The sequence below is a fragment of the Tenrec ecaudatus genome, chromosome 1 (genome assembly GCF_050624435.1).
Source record: "Tenrec ecaudatus isolate mTenEca1 chromosome 1, mTenEca1.hap1, whole genome shotgun sequence".
NCBI classification, from domain to species: Eukaryota; Metazoa; Chordata; class Mammalia; order Afrosoricida; family Tenrecidae; genus Tenrec; species Tenrec ecaudatus.
This window is the reverse complement of record NC_134530.1, coordinates 73,972,929-74,000,640: the sequence shown is the minus strand read 5'-3', so window position 1 is coordinate 74,000,640 and position 27,712 is coordinate 73,972,929. Positions and strand designations below refer to the sequence as shown.

The 27,712-nt window shown below is 46.3% G+C and overlaps 2 protein-coding genes across 2 annotated transcripts in view; both read left to right on the top strand.

The window, feature by feature from the left end:
- AGBL4 (AGBL carboxypeptidase 4) overlaps positions 1 to 27,712 on the top strand; it is a 1,434,684-nt gene that overhangs the window by 1,057,770 nt on the left and 349,202 nt on the right. The window lies entirely within an intron of this gene.
- BEND5 (BEN domain containing 5) overlaps positions 14,015 to 27,712 on the top strand; it is a 54,221-nt gene continuing 40,523 nt past the window's right edge. Inside the window, exon 1 of the mRNA XM_075539737.1 lies at positions 14,015 to 14,240. Coding sequence (XP_075395852.1) covers positions 14,015 to 14,240 — 226 coding nt within the window. The remainder of the gene's footprint in view (positions 14,241 to 27,712) is intronic.

Sequence of the window (27,712 nt, the reverse complement as noted above, 5' to 3'; positions counted from 1 at the left end):
TCATATCGTACTAGTAATAACATTAATGAAAGTGACTACCATTTATTGAAAACATTCATTATCTTATTTAATCAATACAATGATCCTCTGAGGCATATAGAATGGGAAACTGACATTTACAGAGACTGAAAAACTTAAATTCACTGAGCTCAAGTTCATAACTTTTCACAGAAGAATAGGATTTTAGGGTAGATCTTTGTGACTCCAAATATATCGGTGTTTTGATATTTTTGTAAGTCAAACAAATACATAAGAATTTGGAGAAGAAAGCATTAAGGGATACTGGACAAGTCGGAGAAAGCATTATGAATGGAGAGATAATTAAACAGCCAGCAACTTGAAGGAATGTTAAGATAAGGAGTAACAGATGTGATGGAGAAGGAATTTGGGGCTAGGAAAACAGCCAAGTTCAAAGGCAGTGAGAAGAGAGTGAATCTGATGACATGGGGCGGGGCAGGGGGGTTGCAAGTGCAGTGTGAGTCAGGTTTAATGGAAACTAGAATTGGTTAGGTGAGTGTAGTGGTGAAAGTTTGGGCAGCACAGAACCCCAACAAAGATGTGTTCGAGTCAAATCTCTAAAGGACATGAGTCAAACATCATGGAAGGAATAGTAAATAGGTAAGAGTATGACTTGGAAATCACAACCCCTGGTCCCCACTTGCTGGTTGACCCTTGTGCTAGTCCAGGTAGACAAGAGAAACAAATCCAGGGAGACTCATAGTGTGTAAGAAAGAGCTTCATATAAAGAGTAACTGTACATTAATAAAACATCCCAGCCGAGTTCAGATCAAGTCCCTAAGTCTGATATTAGCCCATATGTCCAATACCAATCTATAAAATCCTCTTCAGACGCACGAAACACATGCAATGATGCAAAATGCAGGAAGATCACAGGCCGGTGGGTGGAAAGTCTTGTGGATCCACTGGCATTGTAAGCATCTCAGTGCTGGCAGGGGTCTCCACGTGGCTCCTCCAGTTCCGGGGACTAGGGTAGCTCCATGTGTCTTATCAGCTGCAATGTCTCCCAGGGAGTAAGTCTGTGACCAGCCTCCAGCAAACTATCTCCTTAGCGCCTCCAAATGAAGTCATCCATCTGTGACCTGATTGACAGGTCAAACTCCACGCCTTCACTCTTATTCCTCTCAAATTGGCAACCGATTATATAACTACCACAACCCTGAACAGGTCATTTACTCAAATGAACAGGCGAGTTCCAATCACAGTCCCTTTGAACAGAGGAGCAATGATTATAGTGGGATTTCCTTGTTAAAGTAGGCCTCCACTGCACCAGGGGCTGAGGCCTGTGAGCTGTAATGGGACTAGGGAGAAAAGAGTTGGGTCAGAACCAAGAACAGACAAGTAGAAGAGTTACTTCTTTGTGGAGCTTATAAGGATGTGAGTCAGAATTGACTGGATGGGTGTGGGTTTGGTTTTTCTTTTTTGAATAGTAAGACCTTCTGTGAGGCCCTGGTTGAAAGGGGATGGTACTAAGACAGAAAGTTGTACAGTGTCTGAGGGATACCCATCTTCATTGCTTAGCTCACCAGGGGAAATGTTACTCAATCAACAATATTAGGTAATTACTCTGCCAAAGGAGCCCTGGTGAGGGAATGAGTTCTATGTAGGCTGCAGTTCTAAACTGTCCAGGGTGGCTATGAGTTGGAGTCCCCTGGATGGCAGTGGACTTGCTTTTAGGTCTGAGCTTAGTGATCTGATACTGTTACAGCAGAAAGGCCGCACACAGATGACAGGAACAAGGCAATTTATTTTCTCACAGTGTATGCGTCCAGAAGCCCGGGGAACTAGTTCTAGGGGAAGGCATCCTCTCTCTGTTGGCTCTGGAGAGAGGTCCTGTATCTTCATGTGGCATGGCATGTCTCTTCCCTCATCTCGGTATGCTAGCTTGTCTAAGTTTTCAATATCTCAAAAGATTTTCTCCAGATATCCCCTATGTGAATCTGGTCTAATTAAGATAATAAAGGCAGCCCATTCCCAAAAGGGTTTTATAACCACAGGGATAGCCCAAGGCTATTGACTCGAACCCTCTTCATAACAATACTATATGATGGCCTAGAACTACTCCGGAGGGAGGGCTTCTGAGGCTGTAAATAAATCATCTTCCTTCATGTAACCCTTCCATCTTCTTTTGATGCTTCTTATATCATTCCACATTTCATGCTTCTTATATCATTCCACATTTCATGCTTCTTATATCATTCCACATTTCGCACATAGCATCTTCCAATATTGCAACTCAGAGCTTGAATTTGTTCTTGCTGTTTCAGTTTGGCGTTTGCAGAGTATAGACATCCCTTTTTGTTTTTTAACCACAGGTCTCTGCACATTACATTAAAATCCTCAAGAACAAGTTCCAAAGTCTCCTCTGACACTCACTTTCTTCTCTCTTTCCTGTCGTTTTAATGACTTTTGCTTTCTTCATGCATGACGTGCTTGATATCGTCTCACACCTTATGCGGTCTCTGGTCACTAGTATGCAATGAAATGGTCACTAAATTTAGCTGACATATACTCAAGACCATATATTGACTTTTGTGTGCTTTTTATAATTTCCCTCAGTTTCAACCTGAATTTCCATATAAGCAATCAATAGTCTGTTCCACAGTTGGCCCCTAGGTTTGTTTGTGTAAAGATCTTGAGCTTCTCCACCAATGCAGTCAATTTGCTTCCCGGGTATTCCAACTGGTGAGGGTCACATGTGTAGTTGCCTTTATGGTGTTGAAAAAAGGCATTTTCAGTGAAGAAATCATCGGTCTTGCAAAATTCTATCATGCTATCTCTACTTTTGTTTCAGTCACCAAGACCATATTTTCAAACTACTTATTATCTCTCTTTGTTTTCAACTTTTGCATTTCAACACCTGTACTTATCAAGCTTCTTGATTGCATATTTGATTAATTGCAGACCAATGACATTGATAGAATTATTCAATCCTTTATCATTGACCTTAGTTGTTGATGTTGTTGTTATGTGCCTGTGTTAGACCAAGTTAACTAAAGAAACAAATCCAAGGACACTCATAATGTGTATAAGAAAGAGCTTTATATGAAAGAACAGCTGTATGTTGAGAAAACATCCCAGCCCAGTCCAGATCAAGTCCATAAGTCCAATATTAGCCCATATGTCCAATACTGGTAAAAAAAATTCCTCTTCAGACTCATGTAGCCATTCAACATGTTGCCAAATGCAGGAAGATCACAGGTCAGTGGGTGAAAAGTCTTGGGACCCAGTGGTGGTGGAAGCATCTCAGTGCTGGCATGGGTGTCCACATGGCTATTCCAGCACTCTGCATGTCCCAAGAGCAGGAAAATGAAGCAGAGAGTGTGTAGCCCACCTCCAGGGAAAAAGAGAGGAAGTTCTCAGAATCCTCATGAGAAGGCCATGCCCACAAGAAGGCATCATCAGGCTGTGACCTGACTGACAGGCTAGCCTCCACCCTTTCACTCTTAATACCCTCAAGTTGACACCAGATTATGTACCTACCACAGTGCCCTCAAGTCAGTTGTAACTCAATGACCCTACGCACGGCAGAATGACCCATTTCCAAATCCTGTGCCATCCTCACAACTGTTGCAGTGCTTCAGCACGTCATGGCAACCACTGTCAGTCCATCGCACTGGGTCTTTCTCTCTTCTGCCAACTCTCCACTTGCTTCACCAGCACAATGTCCTTCTCCAGGGACAGGTCTTTACCTGATAAATGTCCACATGACATGAGAGAATGTCTCCTGAATGACCTTCCCAAGGAGCATTCTGGTTGTATTTCATCCAAGAGAGACATTGTCATTCTTCTGGAAGTTCATGGTATTTTCAATATTCTCCTCCAGAACCATAAATCAAATGCATGAATTATTCTTAAGTCTTACTTATTCAGTGACCAATTTTCACATGCATATGAGGTAATTGAAAATTTCATGACTTGTGTCAGGTACACCACAGTCCTCGAAGTGATGTCCTTGCACTTTAACATTTTAAAAAGGTCTTGTGCAGCAGATCTGCCCAATGCCATATGTCATTTGATTTCTCAACTATGCTTCCATAAGCATGGATTGTGGATCCAAGCAATCTAATATCCTTGATCACTTCAGTCTTATCTCTGTTCATCATGATATTATCTACTGGTCCAACTCTAAACTAAACTTACTGCCATTTATTCAATTCTTACTCACAGGGAGCTTATCGAGCAAGTAGAATTGCCCCTGTGGGTCTCTGAGGCTGTTCATCTTTATAAGAATACAAAATGTTGTCTTTCTCCCTCAAAGAAGCTGGTGGTTTTGTATTGCTGACCTTGCAGTTATCAGCCCAATGTATAATCACTGTAGCACCAGGCCTCCCATTCCTGTTCCATGTGTGGAGGTTTGGGTTTTCTTTGTGTTGAGTTACAATCCATACCGAAGGCTGCAATCTTTCATCTTCATCAGCAAGGGATGCAAGTCCTTCTTGCTTTCATCCTGTCATCTGCTTATCGCAGGCTAATAGGCCTTCTTCCAATCGCGATGCCAGGTTTTTCTTCAGACGATCCCAGTTTCTTGGATTATTTGCCCAGAATACAGTTTGAACAACTATGCTGACAGTATAGTGACTCACACCTTTCCAGATTTTAGACCGTGCAGTATTCCATTGTTCTGTTTGCACAACTGCCTCTATAGCCATGCACAGGTTCTGCATGAGCACAGTAAAATATTCTAGAATTTCCATTCTTCTCAAGACTATCTATAATTTGATATGTTCCACACAGTCCAATGCCTTTCCGTAGTCAATAAAACACAAGTAAACCTATTTCTGATAGTCTGATAGTCTCTGCTTTCACCCAAGATCCATCGAATATTGGCAATGATAGGCCTGATGCCAAGTCATATTCTGAATCTGGCTATACCTGATGACAATGTCTGGCAATGTACTGCTGTGACCACTTTTGAATGACCTTAAGCAACATTTTACTTGCATGGGTTATTAATGACATTGTTCTATCATTTGTGTATGTTGTTGGGTCCCCTTTCTTTGGAATAGGTACAAATATGGATCTCCGCCAGTGTGTTGGCCAGGTGGCTGGCTGTATTCCAAATTTCTTGTCATGGAGTAGTGAACAAACAGGGTGCTTCCAGTGCTTCATCAACTTGTTGAAACATTTCCATGGTAATCGGCCATTTCTTCAATGGGCCGATTTGGGGCTTTGTTTATTGCTAATGGCTTCAATGCCACCTAGACTTTCTCCTCAGTGCCCCTGGGTTCTGATCATGTGCTACCTCTTGAAATGGCTGAATGTTGACCCGTTCTCTTTGTACGGTGACTTTCTATACTGGGTGCCTTTGCCTCACTCAATATTTTACCCACAGAATCTTTACATGTTGCAGATGGAAGCTTGCTTTCTTTTCCTTTAATGTTTTCAACTCGCTATATGCCACACATGTGCTTCCTTTTTGGTATTTGAACTTCAGGTCTTTGTACACTTATTATAATCCTTGGCTTTCTCTAGCTGCTTTTGAAATTTCCTATTAAGCTCTTTCCTCCGTTTACTTTAGCTGCTCTATAGTCAGAAGCAAGTTTCAGAGTCTTTTCTGACTTCCACTTTGATCTTTTCTCTTTCTTGTCTTTTTTTAATGACCTTTTGCTTCCTTCATATATGTTTTTGATGTCATCCCACAGCTCATCTGATTTTCTCTCATTCAGTGATGCAACTCTATTCTTGAAATGTTCTTACAGTTCAGGCGGGACATACTCTAACGCTGTATTTTGCTTCTCATGCACGTGTTTTAATTTTCGCCAACTTCAACCTGAACTTAGATATGAACAACTGATGGTCTGTTCCCCAGTCAGCTCCTGCCCTCAATTTGGCTGCTGAGATTGAGTTTCTCTATTATCTCTTCCCACAGATGTCATCAGTTTGATTACTGTGTATTCCATCTGGTGAAATTCATGAGTATAGTCTCTGCTTGTGTTGTATAAAGGTATTTGCGATGAATTGGCTTTAGTGGTTGATGCGTAATTATGAATTATGAAGGTCATATTAATTTACCTTCATTAGAGATGTATAGATATTACCTATTCCAGACAGAATTATAGTCAAGCTACACCTTTAAACGTTCTAATGATGAAAGAAATTACATTCCTCTTAAGTTTGTCATTCCTAATACAGTATACCATATGATTGTGTTATTTTAAATGGCCAACATCAGTCCATTTCAGCAGACTAATGCCTAGGATTTCAATCTTTATGCATTCCATTAAATTTTTTACAGCTTTGAATATTCCTGAATTCATACTTAGCTCGTTCTGCATTTTGAATATTAATGGATATTTGCAGCTGTTGTCATTTTGAGTTGGCCCCACCAGCAAATGACAGCTGTGCTCCATCGCATCATTTAAGTCAACTCAACCTTGTAGCGGCAGCCCTTCCCCAGTTGTATTTAGTTGTCTTTCAGCCTAAGAGAGTCATCTCTTGACACTGTATCAGGCAATGTTCTGCTACTTTCCCTAAGGTTTGCAGTGGTGAATTGTTCAGCATGGATTGCCTTTTCCTTCTTCCTCACTCTGTTCTTAGTTTGGAAGCTCTGCTGAAACCGATTCACCAAGAATGACCCAGCTGGTATTTGAAACATCGGTGGCATAGCTTCCAGCGTCATAGAAAGCTACCACAGTGTGGAAAGCTGACAGAAGAGTGTTGTTGGCATCATCATAGAGATTAGGACTTACTGCATATATATTTTGGGGTACACAGTTCAAACCCTACCCAAACCAATGCCATCAAGTGGTTTGCAACTCATGTTGTTGTCGTCATTGTTAGCTGGCATAAAGTCCTTTCCAGCTCATAGGCACCCTGTGCACAGCAGAACAAAACACTGCCCATCTCGGTGGCATCCTCACAACCCTTGTCATGTTGGAACCCATTGTTGCAGCCATTGTGTCTGCCAGTTTACCAGAGATGAGGTCCTTCTCCAGGGACTGATCTCTTCTAATAACATGCCTCAAGAATGCGAGAAGTCTTTCCATCCTTGCCTCTAAGGCGCACCCTGGAAGTACTTCCAAGATGGCTCTGTTTGGTCTTTGGGCAGGCCATGAGACTTTCAGTGTTTTGCACCAGCACCCCAATTCAAACACATTGGCTCTTCTTCGCTTATCCTTATTTAATGTCCAACGTTCAGAGTCTTCGGAGGCAATGGAAAATACCTTGGTCCTCACTTTTCAATACTGGAAAGAGGCCTTGTGCAGCAGGTTTCCCCAACGCAGTGTGTCTTTTGATCTCTTGACTGTGGCTTCCGTGAGCAGTGATGGTACACCCAAGCAAAATGAAATCCTTGACAACTTGAATCGTTTTCTGACATATCGCCATGACGATAACTATCATTCACTAAGGACTTACCATATGCCAAGCTCTGTGTCGAGCACTTCACATGGAGTATCTCATTTAACCTGTACAACTGTCCTGTGAGGTTGTATCCATATTCCCACCACGAAGGTGAGGCTTGGAGAGATTACGAAACTTCTTCATTGTCTCACAATTAGTAGGAGCCTCACTCTACAAAATATGATCCTGTCTTACCCTGATGCGAGGTCTGAAGTACCCCTTACTATAAATAAAGCAAAAATCCTCACTAACGAGTCAGTTAAGTAGCATCACAGTAAAAGGAAAAATGATCGAAGCTGTTGAGGATTTTCTTGGATCCATATTCAGTGACCATGGAAGCAGCAGTCAAAACATCAAGTAACATATTGCATTGGGGGAAACTGCTGAAAAACAAAACAAAACAAAAAAATCCCCTCGCAAGTATTGAAGAGCAAATATGTCAGCTGTGGACTAAGAGGGTTCAGATCCAAGCCACGATATTCTCCATGTCCTCCTGTGAAGGTGCATAAGGAAGACTGGAGAGGACTGGATGTCTTTGCATTCGGGTATTGAATTATAAGACTGAATATGCCATAGACTGCCGGGAGAAACGACAAATCTACCTTGGAAGAAGTACAGTCAGAAGGCTTCATAGACAAGAGGCTAGTAAGACGTGGTCACATGATTTTGGACATGTTATCAGTAGGGGCCATGCCCTGAAGACCCAGAGGCACCTGACATGTTATTTTTTAGTTGAAAAAATTGTGTCTCCAAAGGATTAAGAGACTTGCCTGAGATTGCACACACATTTTGGGTCCACAAAGATTTCCCCTGAAAATAATAATAGCTCTGATATGTTTAGTATCTTCTGGGGGAGCAGTTCTCAACCTGTGGGTCTTGACTCCTTTGGGGGTCGAACAACCCTTTCACAGGGGTCGCCCGATTCATAACAGTAGCAAAATGACAGTTATGAAGTAGCAATGAAAATAATCCTATGGTTGGGGGGTCACCACAACATGAGGAACTATATGAAAGGGTCAGGACTCTAGGAAGGTTGAGAACCATGGCTCTAGGGGAACCCTGGTTGCCTAGTGGTTACATGTTGGGTTGCAATCTGCAAGGCCCATAGTTCAAAGCCACCGGCTCCTCCTTGGAAGAAAGACAGGACTTTCTACTCCCATAAACAGTTAGTCGCTGAAACTCACAGGAGTAGTTCAACCTTGTCCTGTAGGGTCACTCTGAGTCAGAACCAACTCACCTAGTGAATATAAGCATGATGTATCACTCGCGATTTCCTAACCTAAATCCAATCAACTGTGTCCACCCAGTGGAAAGATCTAGGAAGGAGAACAAAGCATTGCTGTGCACGTTCCATCCCAGATCTTAGTTATCAGGCCGAAGGGTCAAATGGGACATGGCAGTGGGATGATTTTTAAGCGTCCCCAGGTGATTCTGATACAAAAAGAGGGTTTAAAACTCCTCTCTCGAGTCCCACAACACCTTCACAAGCTAAGTTTTAGCAGCTTCATTTTATACTTAGGAAAACTGAGGCTGGAGGGGATGAATGGTCTTTCAAACAGTAATGGTGTGAGTGAGGACTTAACCACTGGTCTGATTCCATAGCCCGTATTCTGTTGACCTTCCAAGCTGTCACCTACCTGAAAAGTCGTCATTCATCCCACATAATCTGGAGAAGTCCACTGGGCCAGGTTCACTGGCCTTGCATAGTGCTCCATGTGCATGGCTTCTCTTTTTCCTCTCCTCAGGCCCTTTACTTCGCTCGCCCTCCCTTCGCCCGCCCCAAGCCCCACATCTGTACTTGATGATCTGGGGTTCACATGGTCAGGCCAAGGTCCCTGCTTAGGGAGTAAAGAACCCAGTTCTGGTGCTTCCAGTCACACAGCTCTGAGCCTCTCCATATCCTCCTGAACCCAATTCCTTCCTTGACCCCATCTGAGCTGGCAGCGATCCTGAGCTCACAACACAGCAAGCTCCCTTTCAAAGCAGAGTGGAGCAGAGGAAGCAGAGACTTGGAAAGTCAAATTAAATATCACGGTACAAAATAAATAAATAAAAATCATGAAAAAAAATGTGGTCAATCATTAGCTGAGAGGTTGAAAAGACATGCCCCAATTGCTTTAAAATTTCACAGAACCCAAGCCTCCTTAAAATAGTTTTGCAAAGTACATTGAAAATTCCATGCAGTAATATGAAACATAAGGCCCCTTGCTGCCACTGAACATGCTTCAGCTGACAAAACCCAAGGAGCTTGACATTAACCCAAGGCTCCACAAACCCAGCAGGAAAACGCAATGGAGATGTAGTTGCAAAGCCGCCCCAGATGTGTACGTTTTCTGCTCCATTACAATGATTTGGAAGAGAGGCAAAGTACATTTGGCATCTCAGAAACAGGGAATTGGGGAAGGAGGAGGGATAGAGCAGCCAGCCTCATCTTGGGTCCCCCTCACCCCAGCCTGGCCTCCCTCTAGTTTCCCCCCTACACTACTTTCTAGAGCCAACTCTCTAAAATGCAAAATATGTCCACAAGCCCTCCAGGATTCCCCAGAGTCAAATAGCTTTTCCCTAAATCTCACTGGTCTTAACTCTATAATCGAATTAATGTTCTCTTTAAGGATCTGGTTTGAGATCACTTTTTAAAGGGTGAGGTCATCTAGCAAAGTGCTGGGAGTGCTGTATGGTTTATAGTAAGATTTGGAGAAAGGGTGGCTGTCAGTTATCAAGGGGAGAGATCACAATTATCATCATTGAACCTACGCCATATAAGGAAAGCCTCGTGAAGAAAATGAAGAAAGCCAGACCCCAGAGAAAAGACTCTCTGGGTGGTAGGTTTCCCAGTTTCCCCATTTCCGAAGGGCTGGCAGAAACTGGGGGTGGTTAACCTCAGGTGGCAGCCTGAGGGCGAAAGCTTCTGGCTCATGGTAAGAAAGAAAGACCAAGCTGACAACAGTCATGTCTGATGGTGAAGGGTGAAAGTCATGGACGGCCCAAAGAACAAGCAGGTCTGTCTGGGTAGAAGAGTAGCTAGACTGCCCCTTAGAGGCAAGATGGGCAAGGCTTCCACTGCACGTACTTTGAACATGTATCAGGAGAGACCAGTCCCTGGAAAAGGACATCATGCTTGGTAGAGAGGCAGCAAAGAAGACCCTTGGCAAGATGGATTGACACAGTGGCTGCAGCAGTGCATTGAAACCCGAGGACAATTGTGAGGCTGACGCCAGACTGGGCAGTCGGTCACTCTGCTGGCCATAGGGTCTCTATGAGGGGGAACCCCAACAACAGACCGTGGCAACCTTCTTGACATGAGAACAGCATGGCCATTCGGCAGGAATATAGAAGAGAGGATTCAAACATGATTAGAGTGAACTTGATGTTTACAGTGGCCCTTTTCCTGAAATCTGTATTTTTTGACCCACAGTTGCTTGTCAATCAATGATTTATCAACATCTTAAATTTCTGGCATGTGTAAACTATGGAGCTGTGGCGTCCTGGTCAATGAGGACATGGGAATCATGTGCTAACTCTGTTTTTCTCGAGGAAAACTGAGTGTGTTTGGAGGTGCACTTTAAAACACAATAGGTCTCTGTGAGCTTGAATCATAGACTATGTAAGTCATCCAGGAAGCAGAATCTCTGGGTGTTTTTTTGTTGTCCTTCGTCCACTCTGGATGCGTTATTGAGCATCCAGCATTTGCCATTTCTTCTTTAGAGTGTAGTCTGTGTACCTACATATACAATGTGTTTGTCTATGCTTACTCCATTGGCATCCGAACCATTGTTTGTTCTTTCCTGAAACCTGGGACTGCCTTCTTATGAGGATTATCTTTAGAGACTTGTGTAAGGACTTGGTCTGAGCTTCAGGGTGCAATAATATTTAATGTGTTTTTTAATGTATCAGCCTCTTAAAAAGTGGAATAAATGTTCTGCCTTTGTTAATTGGTAGTCATAGAGACAGGTGGAATTCAGCTTCCTCTCCAAAAAAGAAGCTTAAGCTTTAAAACAAACAAACATAAACACTATACAAGGTTCTTTTTCCTTTAGTCATGCTTTCTCCGTGTCATACTACATACTACATATGTTTTAGAAGCATGTGTTACTCAACCCTGTGCTAGGTACCTGGGACACTGAGGTTGCTCAGCTTCAAAGAGCTCTGACACCTTTGGAGAAAAAGATGTGCGAACAGATAGATAGTGAAAAAATTGCTTGCACTTGGGGAGTGTGGGTAGTTGAGGAAGACCGCACAAAGGAGGTGACATCTGGTTGAGTGTTGAGACTTAGTTCAGGTCACCTTGCACTTGGGAGGAAGAATGACCAGGGAGGAGGGCAGAATAAGCATAAAAGCTTAATAAAAAACAACAAAATATGCAAACTTTGTTGGAAAGCATTAAATAAGACAAATATTGTTCATGACTAGAAAAACTATAATAAAGAGTTCTATAAACTATTGATCTATAAATTAAAGATAATTTGAATTTTAAAAAAAGCTTAGAATCTGAACAAACCATGTGGTCTTGCGAAATGTCAAATAGTCTTGTGTTCTGGAATATCTTGTGACCAGGAAGATGACAAGGGATGAAAAGGTTGGCCATGATGCTACAACAAATAATTTTTCAAATGTGGTCTCCAGTTTCCTGGGGTTTCATTAAGTCTGGTCAATTCGACATGGTCCAGTTTGTAAACTACTGGAAAACTTGCTACATACTGCTTCTTATTGACTACCATACTATTCTTCAAATAAACACTAATTTAAGACGAGTCCAAATAAATCATAATTATAAAAATAAACCTATTCACACAACTCAAGAGTGATCCCTCTTTTCCCCACAAGTGTGTAGGCCATGGTTGGGCCAAGCATCAGAGTGATACTGTGCACATACCAGTGAGCTAGTTTAAAGACACTTCATCTGACCTATGCATCTGCATCTGGGAAGCATGTGTTGGTGGGTTCAGCTGTATAATGTGCTCTTCGATCACAGTGAACTAATTTGGGAGTTTGGGTTTCTCTTCTTCATCCTGAGTGTGGCTGATATGAAAGGTGAGCACGCTGCTTTATGCTGAAGAATGTTTAACAATTTGTGATTATAAAAGCAATACCTGTTCATTTTGAAAACTTGTAAAGAATAAAAGAGAAAACACGCACGACTACTATGAAACTCAAAGAGAACCACTGTTAAAATTTTGGTACATTTATTTTCTTTGCTCGATACATATATATTATCAGTTAGTTGAATACACCACTCCCTCTGTCGAATACTTCTATCATTGTAACCTAATCATTTTACTCTCACAACAACTGATCAGGGAAGGGAGAGGAAGACTGGGGAAGTGTGTTGCTCATATAGTAACTTATTTTTGGTGCAGGAACCTAAAACTGCGCCCTTAACTTCTGAAACATTGTCTAATGCCGGCAAGGCCTAGAAATTCCAGTTGTCTTCAGACCTATCTAGTCATCTATGTATCACAAGCACCTAACCATGTGTTTTTCACAAGCCCAGAACCTGGCGCATTGTTGTACACAGAGTCAATGGATTTCGGTTAATTGAATTTATGGATGAATGGCTACGTGAATGTGAATTTTTATTATTATTCAACCAAAATCTCTTGAATACCTACCAAGTGCTAGGTCCAGGGCTAGGCAAAAGTGGCATATGCCGGCTACCTCCTGCTGTAGTCAGTGAGAGATGCTCCCTTAGGGAGGCCCTTTTCGGCTGGTGGGACCTCAAGCCCTGCCCCTGCAGGCTCTCTCTGCGATGTCCAAGACCCAGTAACTCCTCAAAATGCTCACATCCACTCTGCTCCCTCCGTTCCAGCGGGTCCCAGTTCCGCATGGACCAGGAGGTGGCTGACAGCAGACAGGGCCACCACTTCTCCCCCAGGCCCTGGGCCACTGTGACAAATCCTCTGTCACCCCAGCCAGCCGGTCCAACTGGAAATCCCAGAGAAGTCCCAGTTCTGATCCAAACTGGTTTGACAGCTCTGGGGGAACATTTCTGGCTGACTGACCCTCCTCTCGGAGGGAGTTCAAAAAAAGCAGGGGGTGGGACCTGGATGGTGGTGGAGGATTCATAGGGCTGTGGGAGGTGGAGGGGCTACATTTGAATCACTCCATCATTTAGTTCTCTTGCAACTGAAAGTTTACTCGTTGGGACGCAAACATGATAGCCCTCTCCCACCCTCGGGCAGGCATTCATTCTACCACATCCCTCTCCTTTGCCATGCAGTGTTATTGCAATGCAATTCATTTTGCAGCCCGATGTCCATGCAACAGTCTCGGGCCCAAGGCGCGACTTTTCCGCCGTGCCTTTTCTTCCTGCAATGCAATTGTTTGGAGGGATATTTCAAGCCGACCTTGGTGCCCTTTCTCCTCCCCCCGGAATCGCGCTCCGGCTGTGATTGCTCGGGTCTGACTTTGCGAGTGGCGGTGCGCCTCCAAACCCCCTTCGCCCGCCCCCCGCCCCTCTTTCCTCCCCCTCCCTCCCCGGTCCGCGCCCAGGCGAGAGCAGCCGATTGGCAGAGCGGCGCTTTCGGGAACAATAACGGTGGGGGGAGCCGGGTCCCGGGGAGCCGCCCCCGCCCCGGCCCGGCTGCGCGGCGGGTGCCCCGCCGGGTCTCCAGCCGTGCGCCCGCCCCGCGGGGGCCCGCCCCCGGCCCCCAGCATGTACGCCTTTGTGCGGTTCCTGGAGGACAACGTCTGCTACGCGCTGCCCGTGTCGTGCGTGCGCGACTTCAGCCCCCGCTCGCGGCTGGATTTTGACAACCAGAAGGTGTACGCCGTGTACCGCGGCCCCGAGGAGCTGGGCGCCGGGCCCGAGAGCCCCCCGCGCGCCCCCCGCGACTGGGGCGCGCTGTTGCTCCACAAGGCCCAGATCCTGGCGCTGGCAGGTGAGTGACGGAACCAGAGGGACCTGGGGAGCCGGGCGGGGGCGGGGGCTTGGGAGGGGGCCGGGTGCTGTGGCAGAGGGGGCCGGGGGAAGCCACTGCTTGCTTCTGCCTTCTCCTCCCACCCCGGAGCTTGTCTTTGGGGGACGAGGCACCTCCAAGAGGCCAGACCAGTTAAAATTACTGAATGGTCCCCCCCCTCCCGCCCCTTTGTCTTCTGCCTTCAATGCTCCCGCGCTGTCAGTCTGTCTTCATCTCTCCTCTTGCTTCCTCCTCTTTCTGCTTCTCTGTATCCGCTACACTTTTCTGGGCTCCCTCAGCGTGTTTGCACCTCAGCATTGCCACCCCTCACCTTCTCCTTACCTCTTCCCCAGTTCCGTTCCCTCTCCGTGGCTGTCGCCCTTAAGTTTCTCAAAGCTGTCTCTCTCATTCCCTTTAAGGCCCTTGGCGACCTCCTTGGAGTGGGGAGGCCAGGCAGATTCTGTCAGACCCCTTTAGGTAAGAGCCTCAACTTTACACAGAACGAAGTTATGGCGTCCTTGCCCCATCCAGGCCTTCGCTGGAGGATGAGGAGGCCTTGAACCTCAGTCCTCCTGGCACCACCCTCTACTGCCTATCCCTGTCCAAGCGGCAGGGGGAAAGTGGAAGAGGAAGAAGCCAAAGACATCTTTTGGCCACCACACAGCTTTTGCATCTCTAAGAAGCCCCCCTCCCCACAGTGAGAGGACAAGCCAGGAGAGGGTTTCCAGGTCAGGAGGACCACACCCCCTCTTCCCAGGCCCTGAAGGTAGGCAAATAGCAGCTTCCCCAATTGACAGATGAGGACACTGAGGTTCATTCAGTGATAGGTCAAGAAGCCAGCCCTGAGCCTCTTTTCCCAGAACCCTTGCTGCTGAGCGCAGGCCCTTTCCCTTGACAAAGAGAAGGCAGCTTGCTCTCTTTTCCCCACTTGCCCTAGGTAGAGAAAAGCATCACTTTTGTTTTGTTTTGTTTTGTTTTGTTTGAGGGAGCAGGAGGCTCAAGAGCAGCGGAAAGGCTCTGGTAAGGAAGACCCGAATCAGAGTGGACAGACAGGAAGTCCCCTACCCTCCACTTAAGAGAAGACCAAAGACTAGGAACGAAGTGAAAAGACTACTGCTGTTTTGCCGTTTTGAGGGTTTTCTCATTTGTTTAAGCCCCTCTACTTCCTCCCATTTAACCTGAAAGATGAGCCCAGCATATATCATAGTTAAATTTCACAGATGAGGAAATGGGTTCAAAAGGAGGAAGTGACTTGCCCAGGGTGGTGGGGAATAAATTAGCTTTCTGTTTGCACCCAGGCACAGGGCTCTAGTCCCTTCCCACCATCCAACGTTAACTTTGTAAGGTGAGTTTGAAAGAGTTGGGGAGTGAAAGAAAAATGAGAACCGAGCAAACTGATCAGCACCCAAAGCTCTTTTGCCAAATGGCTTCTTCGCAACTTCCTTGACCAGCCCTGGAGCACGTGCCTGTTGACCCACCCACTGCCAGACACCTGGGGCAGAAAAACCCAGTGAGAGATAGGTAGACAAGGGAAACCTCGGAAAGTGGTTGTGGTTGTTGCTGATTTGCTTTTAGTTACTGAGGGAAGGGATTAGAGGCTTATTGCCCAAGAGTATAGCCCTGAGGAAGTTTAAACTAGGTTGTAACCTTACCCCCCAGCCTCCCCCCCCCCCACACCTTTTGCTAGGAGAACGAGAGCGTGCTTCTTGCATCTTACATCTAGATCCAAAAGAGCAATACAATAGGGGAGTGGGAGAGAAGGGTGTCAGTGGGCATCAGTGCTGCCTAATTTCCTCTTGATGGAGAGATCATTCATTCATTCATTCATCCATTCAGCAAACATGTATGCTCTGGACTGGGCTCTTCTGCTTTTGCAGAGAGGCCACTAAGGCAGATGGCCACCCTTGCCAACTCTCATTTTAAAATCGATATGAATCCTCCTAAGTAAGCACAAAGAGTCCCTGGCCTCAGAACCATGAATCCTGAACTGTCCATCGTCTAGATTGGAATATTGGTAAATCTCTAGGATTTTTCTTTAAAAAGAAATGTAAGCAATATATGGAAACTGGCAGAGTAACTGCAGAGGTGCAGATGCCTGGGGCCAGTTTCATCAAAGGGAGTTGAAAAACACGTTCTTCCACCTATCTTCATTTTTTTTCCCCTTGGGAGGAGAAAGGAAAATGAGACCGTAGGTCAAATCTGTTGCAAAAGACCCCTGAAAATGATAAAAAGCAAAGATGCCACCTTGAGTGAGGATTAGGGCGCACCTGACCCAAACTATGGTCTTTTTAATTACCTGATCTGTGGGCGAAAGCTGGGCAATGAATAAGGACAAGCAAGGAACATTTCATGCAGTTGAATCCTGGGGTGAGTTAAGAATGTTGTATATACCATGGACTGTCAGAAGTAAAAAAAGATGTCTGGTAGGAAGTGTAGGCGGGCTGTGTCTTCGAAGCAAGCATTCTTGTTTACTTTGAACGGACGACCAGGAGAGAATGCAGTTCAAACTCATAACCACCTTACAGGACAAACGAGGACTGCCCCTGTGCTGTGGGGTTCTGAGACTGTAACTCTTCACTCTCCTGTGAGGAGGCTCTTGGGAACAAACTGCGGAGCTGGTGCTTTGTAGTGCAATGGTAACCCAGTAGGCCACCAGGACTCCTTCGGGAGAGACTGCCCCCTAGAGAAAGGCGTCTTGTTTGATGAAGTATAAACCAAATCGCTGCTATCAAGTCAGTTCTGACTCACAGTCATCCTATAGGACAGAGTAGAAGTGCCCCATGAGTTTCCAAGACGTCTTAAATCTTTACAGGAGCAGCCAACCCCATCTTTCCCCTGTGGAGTGACTGGTGGAATCAAACTGCTTGCCTGAGAGTTAGCAGCTCAATGCATAGCCCCCTATGCCAGCAGGCTCCTTTGAAAAAAATAGAGGGTCAGCAAAAAAAAATAAAGAGGAAGGTCCTCATGGAGGTGGATTGACACACCGCTGCAATTGTGAAGTTGACGGAGGACCAGACAATGTTGCGTTCTCTTGTACCCAGGAAGCAATGTGTTAGCGCTAACTCTTCCACACTGAACAACGAGAAGCCAGCGCTGTCCTGAAATGTACCTCTACTTGTACCCAGGAGTTGTCAAACCAGCTGCGGCGGAACTTTGCGTGTGTCCAGGGGGCGGGAACCCCACACCATAGTTTTAGTGGGTGCTCAGTCTTTTTGTGTGGCCTTCTCCTCACCCAGTGCTAGTTGCTGCTCAGCAAGAGGGTCAGGGCCAAGGGCAGTCCGACGTCTTTATTGTCTCTCTTGCCACATGGGTGCGCGCATTATCTCTGGTAGTCTTTCTTCCGATCCAGCAGATAAATATTGCTGATTCCTTTTTTCATCAGAGACAAAGAGACACAGGATCTGAGATGTTAGGCCCTTCCCGGCAGGCAGGCAAGTAGCAGTCAAGCCAGCATTGGAATTCAGGTCTTCAGTGCCAGGCCCCCGCTTGGCAGTCTCCTTGGTAAAGTGGTTGATGTTCCTGTCACCCACACAGCGTGCCTTGGAAGGAGCACTAGGAAATGAAGAAACCATCCACGAAGCCTACAGCTCCGGGCAACTTTTCCAGCCCGGAAGAGATTTTCATTTCTACCAGGCTCTTCTTCTCCCTCTCTCCCACCCAGCACACACCCGCTTTGCCCCTGCTTCAGTTGTCATGTTTTCCTGGGAAGCCTCAAGGGAGCCCCACACCCCAGGGAAGGCTCGCGTAGCCCCAGGCTTTGTTCACTTTAGAACCGTGGTCTCCCCTGTCCCCTTTCCCAAGCAGGTTGTGAAAGGGAGATGACCAGTTTGGAGGGTTTGCCATTGTGTGGCTGTGATCCAACCCACGGCTGGGCTCGTGGTGTGGCATGGCCCTCTGTTAGAGCCCTAAATGGCTTTCTTTAGGTCTTGAAATTCTCTGTCTTCCTCTCTGGGCGCCTGTCTGACTTTTTGGCTTGTGTGAAATTCCCTTTGTCATCTCCTATCTCCGCACTACTTCCTGTGCACCTGGCCCAGTACCGTAGTGGGGACTGCATCACGTTGCCCTAACCTAGCTGAGGTCCTGGGATAGTTGTGACATCACAGCTCAGGAGCCAGAGGCGAGATTTGCAGATTTCTCTGGGAGTCCGTGGCGATGGAGAAGAGAGCCTCGCCCCCAAAAGTGTGTAGACAGGGAGCCCAACCTGAGTGCCGACGAGAGGTTAGAAGCCGGCCCTGTGGGGAGAGGCAGTCCACAGTAGGACCAATTCTAGAGGGGCTCTGCGTATCTTTCAAGGCTTTCCATTCCAGCTCTGTTACCACTGCCCGCGTTTCAGCCATATCAGCTCTTATTCATCTGTGTCGGCAATCTATTTGTCAAATTGCTGTCAGAATGATCTTCTAAAACACAGTCTTAAGCAATTTTCCCTTCCTTCTGTTTAACCCTCTCCAATCGCCTGTTTCCAATTAAATAAAGCCACGGCTTCTTAGCCCTCCTCAGATCAGCCCCTACTCTCTCTTACTTCTCCATATTCCCTTGACCTCCCTTTTCCCTCTAACAGTGGCCATGGCATCCAACAGATGCTGACCGTACATTTGTCGGAGATGCGCTGTGATCTGTGGGTTTGCAGTGGCTTGTCTTTTGGAAGTAGGTCGCCAAGCTGTCCTTCAGAGGTGCCTTTGTGTTCGCACAAAGATTCGAACCTCCCACCGGTCAGTTAGCAGCTGAGCACATTGACCATTTATGCCACCCAGGGCCTCTTCTCTTTAGCCTATCCCTGTTAGGAACTGTCAAGTGTCAGCTGACTCAGAGTGACCCCGGGTGCCACAGGGTGAAACACTGCTGCGTCCTGCACCATCCTCATCATCATTTCCTTGTTGGAGCTTATTGTGGCAACTGCGTTTCACGCCATCTCTCTGAGGCCTTTCTCTTTGTCACGGCCCCTCTGTCATGCTGCCATTCTGTGAGCACACCGTCATGCCCTCCTTTGAGCCAGCCAGGGTGATTAGTTGATCATTGCTGATACGGACCTGGGGCCACTGCCCACGTGGAGCTCACCTTCTGGTGGGGAAAGCGGACATGTGATCAACGTTTGTGGTCCAGCGCTCTGAGGGCTCTGAGGGAGGAGTGGACCAAGTGCATTGGAAGCACCCAACGCAGGGCCACTCCCTGTCCCCCCGCCCCCCATGCCTCTCCTGGAACTCGTTTCCTCCTGCTCTCTCCTTGTATGGGGACCTTAGCGTTTTGTGCCTTGTGTGGTTGGTAGGAAATGGGCCTGTCTTCCTGCAGACAATGAGCTCTTAAGGGCAAGGCCTGTCTTACTAGTCCCTATTCCCAGTGTCCAGCAGCACGTAGTTCACACCCGCTATTGCATGTCAGCATGGGAAGATGGGTGCTCTGGTCTGCTTGGAAGTGGGGGAAAGGGAGACAGGAATCTCTGTAGCAGCAACTTACCTTTCAGAACAGAACCCTGGAGCCAGGATTTGAGGCTTCATTCAGCTCGGTTCATCTGGCAAAAGTCTGCATTCTTTATCACTCCCTCCACTAGAAGAAACCCCACGCTTGGGGGAAAATAGCTTCCAAAGTCCCGTTCTTCTCGCTTTGGTAATTTTAGCTCATTCAGGGCCTGGGTCCAAGCTTGGCATTGTCAGCCCAAATAGATCACTTGCTCCAGAAATGCTTTGGAACTTCTACAAAGTTAGCAGCAAAGCAGGGGACTAGCCGATTTCACATGCGGAGATCGTTGCATGTCATCGGTGGAAGACTGCCAGCGCAAGGACTTTTTTTAAGCGAGTGAAAACTTTCAATGTAGGTTTTGACATGTTCTGCTGATAGTCGTTGGAGCAAAGACTGGAACTTGCCTGCAGTCATCTGTGGCAGATTCTCCCAGCATGTTAACCATCGAAGGCGGAGGCTGATGGGATTCCTCCGTGTCTGTGAACCACACAGGTGTCCATGACTAAATAGCATGCTGCCCAGTGCTTCTGAGTTCTGGTTCACCGGCTGAAAGACAAATCGGACCCAGGCAAGCTGAGTCTGGCTTTTCTCTGGGGTGTTGTGTTTCTTAAGGGCACATCAGTTTTCATTTCCAAAAACACAGCAGAAGAGCGAAATTCAAATTCTGGACAAGTGTTCTTTCCACCATACCCACCAACTTCATCTTATAAATTCATTAGAGACAGAAGAGCTGGTCTTCTTTATTTTGAAGATGCCCATCAGGAAAGCATACACAGACCGCGGTGGTTTCCTTTGGCTCTGCAAGTCTTAAGTTCTACTATGTGGTCAGCCTTCCATTGGAGGGAAATGCAGAATTATAGGTCTGTTTTGCCTTCGAGTGCCGATTTGCCAATTATGTATGAAGTAGACACCAGTCTCTTGGTTCCATAAGGGACTTCCCACATATCCTCTATCCTTGTGAGATAGGGTGCCTTGTTTTATTGGGGTGCAGCCGCAGCAGGATTGAAGAAGACTCAACAACCCTGATAAACAGCTGAAACAACCTGGCTTGAGGAAAGGAAAGAGGACGTGAAGCACTTCCGTGACGCGTGAAGACAGCAGCCTTCCGTGTAGATTACAGCATAACAGAGAGCGGTCTTCCCAAGGGGCTCAATAGCATCGTAACAAAGAAACAAGCGCTCAATGTTGTCAAGGATCTCATTTTACTAAGCTCTAGTCATAAGGAGCCCTGGTGGGGTACGTGGTTGTGCGTTGGACTGTAGCCTGTGTGGTCCGCAGTTCGAAACCACCAGCAGCCCTGAGTGTGTTTGAGTCCCAACAATCAGCGAGAAAACCAGGGTGTTCTACTCTCGGAAAGACTTACAGTCATGAAAACCCATGGGGCAGGTCAACCCTGCCCGGGAAGTCAAACAATCCGCTCATTGTATTGGACAGGCCTGTTAGAAAAGATTTCTTTTAAAGGGTTAAATATCAAAGAGGCTGCTCTGAGGACGACTGCACAGGTGAGGAGAGACCTGGAAGTCCCTGTCGCTGGCCAGAGGTCCCCCTGATGGCAGCACCTGTAGAGATTTTCCAGGAGGACCCGCAAAAGGCCTAGAGAGAGGAAGTGACTGGTCATGCAACAACTTCGTGGCAGGGCCAGGACTCAAATCAATGTCTCCTGATCTCTTTCTGCTACAGCCCAGCAGGACACCCTCATTTCCTTGTTGTCTTTGCTGGAGACAGTCCTTAATAGTTGAGAGTTTTGTTAGCTTGGAATTTTACAAAAGCAACCGCTGTGAGCCAGAGAATGCAATGTGCATGTCCTTTGGGTGGCACGTATCCTTCTGAAGCAAACGAAACACTTGCCTATATATATGTGAGGGGGTACCCCCCCAAAAAACAAAATTTTTTCAAAGCTATGAATTAAATTTTATAAAACAGCCTTATCACCTTCAAAGTACTCTCCATTACACTTACTGCATTTGTCAAATCTGCGATTCCATTTTTGGGAACACTTTCCCATCTCATCTGTTTGGATGACTGACAGCACTCCCTCATTTTTTTCCCTTCACCTCTTCCATGCCATCAACTAGCTGTCTTTTTATATCCCTCTGCATTCACAGAAACAAAAAGTCGCATGGAGTGAGGTAAGGTGAGTAAGCTGCATGTAGCAAGAGAGGCATGCTGTTTTTGCCAAAAATCTGGTGCACTGAGATGGCTGCATGAGCGGGTGCCTTGTGGTGGCAAAACCAATCCCCACCTGCCACCAATCAGGCCTCTTTTATCACACACTGTTACACAACCCTTTCAGAACTTTTAAATAGAAAGCTTGATTAACTGTTTGATCTGGTGGGATGAACTCCAAATTCACTATGAATCGACATTTATGTTCCTTCAGGAAGTTGACGGACATCCAGAAGGAGGTTTGTCATCAATCGGCATTTCACCTTTCTGGAAATGAGAAAAACACTCAGTTCACTCGAGTTTTTCCCATAGCGCTGTCCTTGTAAGCTGTGTTCCACATCACAACAGTTTCTGCACCATTTTTTCCCAAGCAGGAAACAATTTCACAGCTGCACATGTTCTCTTAAATCAGACACCCCAAAACAAGGTTCTAGCGAAATTGCTTTTATGAACAAATTCACTGTGACCAGAGAGAACTGTCCCAAGCAATGCCACTGGGTGCACTAACTCAGTGCGAGTTGCAAGATGCTCACCTACCTAGTAGGAAAAACGTGTACTACAAAAGCTCTGCCCAGGGGAGCTGTTTTCTGTTTGTTTGTTTTTTTTGGGGGTGGTGGGGGTGGGTTACCTCCTCCTATAGAGACAGATATTAAAGACAAAACCTTAGAAAACAGTTTCATCTAGCTAATAAAGTCACCTCAAATTACAATCTCTGACTTGTGCTTTGACTATATGGCTTGATTATATGTAAAATGTAAAATAGGGGTGAAGTGAGCCCTTATCCATTTTAAATGTCCACATCAATTCCTCAGGACTTCTTCACTTTTGAAGACAAACTTGCATTCGGACTTCCTTTTGCCTCTGCTTTATTTCTGAATGCTAGATTTATGAGACATATTGCCCTCTTGGATTAATAGCAAATAACATGTTCTTTTATATTTTGGGAGAACAACTGTGACCATATTGTTACAAGAAACATATTTATGGCTTGGAATAGGGACTCTATTTTGGTGTTACTTAGAATCTGATGGCCTCAAAAAACTGTCGTTTGGCATTAAGACAGCTTTGTAGAATGCTTAGTTCAATTTGAGAATACACTGCAGCATCCTGGGTGTGGGCAAGGTCTTGGGAGAAAGGCATTTCACTGGAAGTTATTTCTACATGCTCACTATATTGTATGTGCTTTTTTAGTTTAGTCCAACAGTGGTAGTCAGTTGAAAAAGTTAAGGAAACGATGATTTCTCTTGTTTATAAAGGAGAATTAAGTGGTAGGAACAAGACCTAAATGCCAGAATTCTGCCTCTTTTACTTAGTCCACCCGCCACTGCTGTTGCGTCCGTTTAGACTTAGACGGACTCAACAGGGCAGAGTAGAACCGTTCCCCTCGGCTTCCTGAGACTGAATGGTTACAGAAGCAGATGGCTTCATAGTCCTTGGGGTGAGCTGTGGACTCGAACTGATGACCCTGTGGTTAGCAACCCATTGAGTAACCTTCTGTGAGCTCCACTAAGTTCCCTTCCCTTTCATTGGGAGCTTTGTGATTTAGGCAAGCTACCCTACTTCTGTGAGTCTCCATGTCTGCTTCAATGGAATTCAGTGGCGCTTACATACAGCAGTATTTGGAAGGACTTTGGCACGGGACCTGACGTAGGGTAGGTGCCCACTGAATAGTTGTTGAATAAGATCCCCCAGCCTACTACTATTGCACTGATTGCGACTCATGGGGACCTTTTATAGGATTTCTGAGGCTGTACGGCTTCATGGAAGCAGATTAGGAATCATGGAATGATGGTCAGGTTGGAAAAGCTGCCCTTGAGATTAGCAGTGGATGAATACCATTAGCCGACACCTTAGTAGTTGGAAAGGAGGAGATGGTTGATGCTCAGAATCCTCCATGGCTTTCCCCACTCTGGAGACAGCAGAATCAGGAAGTCAGATCAGTGACGGTCGTCTCTTCAGAGGCTACACATTCATTTCTATTTTTTCTCAACTGATTAGTTGCCCCCAAACTGGGAGCACTTGCTAAGGCTGGCTAAGCGCACAGAGCTTTCCCCATCATTTGCAGTCATCTGCTTCGTTCTTCTGCGGTTCTCCGGAATTCAAAGCCAGCAGCATATTCCAAAGCTGCATTAAAATGCTACCTGAAGTATTTGCTGTCGTAGATGATCCACACCGCCGTTCACCTTCTTTAATGTGACCAGCCAAGAGTTACAGCTTCTTGTCACCCTATGTGCAGTCTCTCCCTCACACCTCATCCATCTTGCTTGCCACCACCACATTAATCTTCCTAAAACATCTCTTTCATCATGTCTCAACCTGTGTCAGACACCTGCAGTGGTCCTCATTGCCGTGGGAGAAAAGCCAAACACACAGCCCTCAAGGGTAGCCCAACTTCCACTGTTTATCGAACCGCTGTGACAAGAAAGGCGTTGGACCTGCATACTTCTTGGGAACACAGTATATTGTCCTCTGAAAATGAAACTGAGGTTTCAGACAGGTTAAGTGGCTTTCCCAAGTCCCAACAGTTAGTGTGCAGCAGTCAGAATTCCAAACTGGGACCACCTGATGCAAACGAGGAGGCTATCTTTATTAGATACTCGGGCCTCCCCCTGCCAGCCCTCTCTTGCAGTGTTCCCTTTTGATGATGACACCGAGTGTTCAGTACAATTCTCTTCTGAGGATGAGATGACACCTCCCAATCGGCGTCCGGAGTCGGGAACCCTGCCTCAGGAAGTCAAACCCTGCATGCTAGTTGGGTTTAATAACTGCTCAGCACAATTCCTGACCCAGAACAGGATTCAGTTAATGCTCACAGGCTACCGATAAGGACGAGGAAGCCTCTCTTGAACACGCTTCCAGGCTTCATGGGTCAGAAAGGAGCCTGGTTAGCACTAGGGGAGCACCCGCAGCTGGTTAACTCTTCGGGGTGTCCCTGAGTCCCCTGAACAAACAGGGAGGCAGCCAGCATCCAGGGCAGGAGGCCAGCAATTGGAGATGCTAGCTGCTTCTGACCTTTCCCGGAACTCCTGTAGGCCTGGTGTTTCTGTTTAGGGCCTCTGGTGGCACAGTGGTTGTATGTTGGGCTGAAATCCGCATAGTTGGCAGTTCAAAACCACCAGCAGCTCCGAGGGAGAGCGACTGGGCTTTCTACTCCCTAAACAGCTCTGGTCTCAGCAACCCACAGGGGGTGGCTATGAGTCGGTGTGGACACCATGGCAGTGGGTTTGACTTTGACTGTTGACCTTTTCAGAGAACCCAGTCAAGCCCTGAAGACTGGACACAACCTGTTTCTAGGCTGTGCATGCCTATGGCTATGGCTTTCTGGCGAATCCTTGATGACCGAGGGGGCCTGACCAGAAAAGAGAAGTAAACTGGTCTTCTACTTTGGGCTTCAGAGGGGATTTTGGAAGTCTATCCGTTCCCAGAACCAAACGCACTACTATTGAGTCAATTCTGACTTGTAGCAAGCCTATAGGGCAAACTATCCTTAGTTCCTGAAATTATGAACCTTTTACAGGGGCGGAAAGCTTCCTCTCTCCCCTGTGGAACAGCTGTGGGTTCGAACTGCTGACCTTGTGGTTAGCAGCCCAATGAGTAACCCCACGATGCCATCAGGGACCCTTTCCTTATCTGGAGGCATCATTTATTCATTCAGCATTTGTTCGGGCTCTCCCACATCTTCAGCATATGTCTAGAGTGGTACAGCATGCACTTGGGATGCAGACTCATAGTTCTGGCTCTGGCTCTGGCTCTGGCTCCTTCTAGGTAGGTGACTGTAGGCAAGGGGCATTGCTTCTTTGAAGCTCATGTCTTCTGTGGAAAAAAATGTGGTTGACACAAGGTTGTAAACATATGCAGTAATGTTTGTGAAGGGCTTTATAATGGTATCTCATATGTAGGAAACATTCCATGAGCGGTAGCCATTTTTAAAAATTGAGGTACAAGTCACTTAACATAAACCTCACGACTAAGGGCTGTGATTCGGTGGTTTTTAGTATATTCACAATGTGCACCCATTACCACTCTTGAATTTCCAAACGTATTGTTCACCCACCCGCAGCCCTGGGTAATGACTGAGCTCCTGTGCGTCTCGATGGGTTTGCTTTTCTCGATCTGCCATATGGACGTGCTCGTGGGCGTCTGCCTTGTCTCACGCTGCACAGTTGTTTCAAGGACCACGTGTGCAGCAGCATGTGGCAGCACTTGTGTTGGCTTCGTGACTATTCCATGTTGTGTGTGTCCATGTATCAGTTGCGGGTGTTTAGGTTGTTGCCACACTTTGGCTATTATAAACAGTGCAGGAATGGGCATTCTTTGACAGGTTTTTGTGGAGACATGGGTTTCATTCCTCTCGGGTAGATGATCTAGGACAAGAGTTCCTGGCCGTGTGGTCATTGTGCATTTCACTCTTGGAGGGACCACCAAACTTTTCCCACGTTCGCATTCCCACCAGCAAAGTCTGAGGGCCCTAGTTTCTCATCAGCTCCAACCTTTGCTCTTTCTCTTATAGCCATCCTATGGGCACGAAGTGGTAGCCGCTGCTGCTTGTATTTGCATCCCCCTAACGATAGCACGATAGCATCATCTTATGGGCTTATTGAGGTCTTTTTTTGTTTTGTTTTTAGCTTTCTCATTGAACATTTTACTTGGTGAGTTCGCATGGTATGGCCAGCATTTGGGCCCAGTCCTGAGAGTGCGTCCACACCAGTGGGGAATTAAGCCTTCCCAGCTAATGGCGACATAGTAAGCTAATAGAAAGCAAAGGTTTGTAGAACATATAATGAGAACTTTGAGAAGGAATGAGGAGATGAGTGGAGCCTAAGTGGAATTTTCAAGCAGACAAGGAAAGAGAGCGGCATGCTCCAGCGGACATGCTCCGAGACTGGAGCCTCGGGTCAAGCTGGTGGGCATGGCCCCTCTGGTTCATCAGCCGGAGAATGGAGCATGCTGAGTGTTGACTCTCGCTAGACATACAGCTAGACAGGGCTCCCCCTTTAGGAGCTAGCCAGCAGCAGGCCCCCGGCCAGCAGCTATTGCCTGCTGAGCTGTGTCATCCACTGTGGGTTTGTCTTCAAAGATCTCTGTTGTTGTCAAGGAGCATTTGATCTGATTACTACTGAAGGTCAATCTGTTATCTCCATTTCTACAGAAAGAGGACCGTGACACATGAGGGTATCACCACGACTCATACCAACTAAACAGAATCCAAGTTGTCTGACCCAGTATTCTTTCCACACTGGCAGGCTGGATCGCAGCTCTGACTCACTTGGAATTGAAGCCACTTTTTCTCTAACCCCAACCGGTTCCGTTCACATTGCACTCTTCCCCCTGCCTACAACGGAAGCAGTCCATTGTGAAGGTTTTCCCCAGCCTTCTTCTGCTCGCTTCTGTTCTTCCTCGCTCCCGGGCGGTCCATATTCTTCACTTCCTCAACAACTATCCTTTTATGAACATTGATTGTCCAAGTGACATTTACTCTTTTCAGTTTCCATTTTTAACATATATTATTGGCAGTCTTCCTCATATCCTGGTGTTGTGGGTAAGAACTATTTACTTCAAGTTACCGAAGAGGAAGTAGAGTCAGAGAAGTGAAGCAGTTTACCTATACCCCTGAAGCTCAACTCCTACCTCCGATCACGTCTTCCATAGTTACATTGGTGGCCTGTCCTTGAAATTCTAAATCAGTTATTTATCTCTAATTTCAAACTCTCTATTGAGACCTTCGGTTATCTCTTCCTAGGTTTTACTTTGGGGCCTCCAGGGGTCTGGCTGTTCATCAGTCCCTGTCCCCAGAGCCCGGTCTAGATTCCACACAGGGTAATTTCTTGACAGGT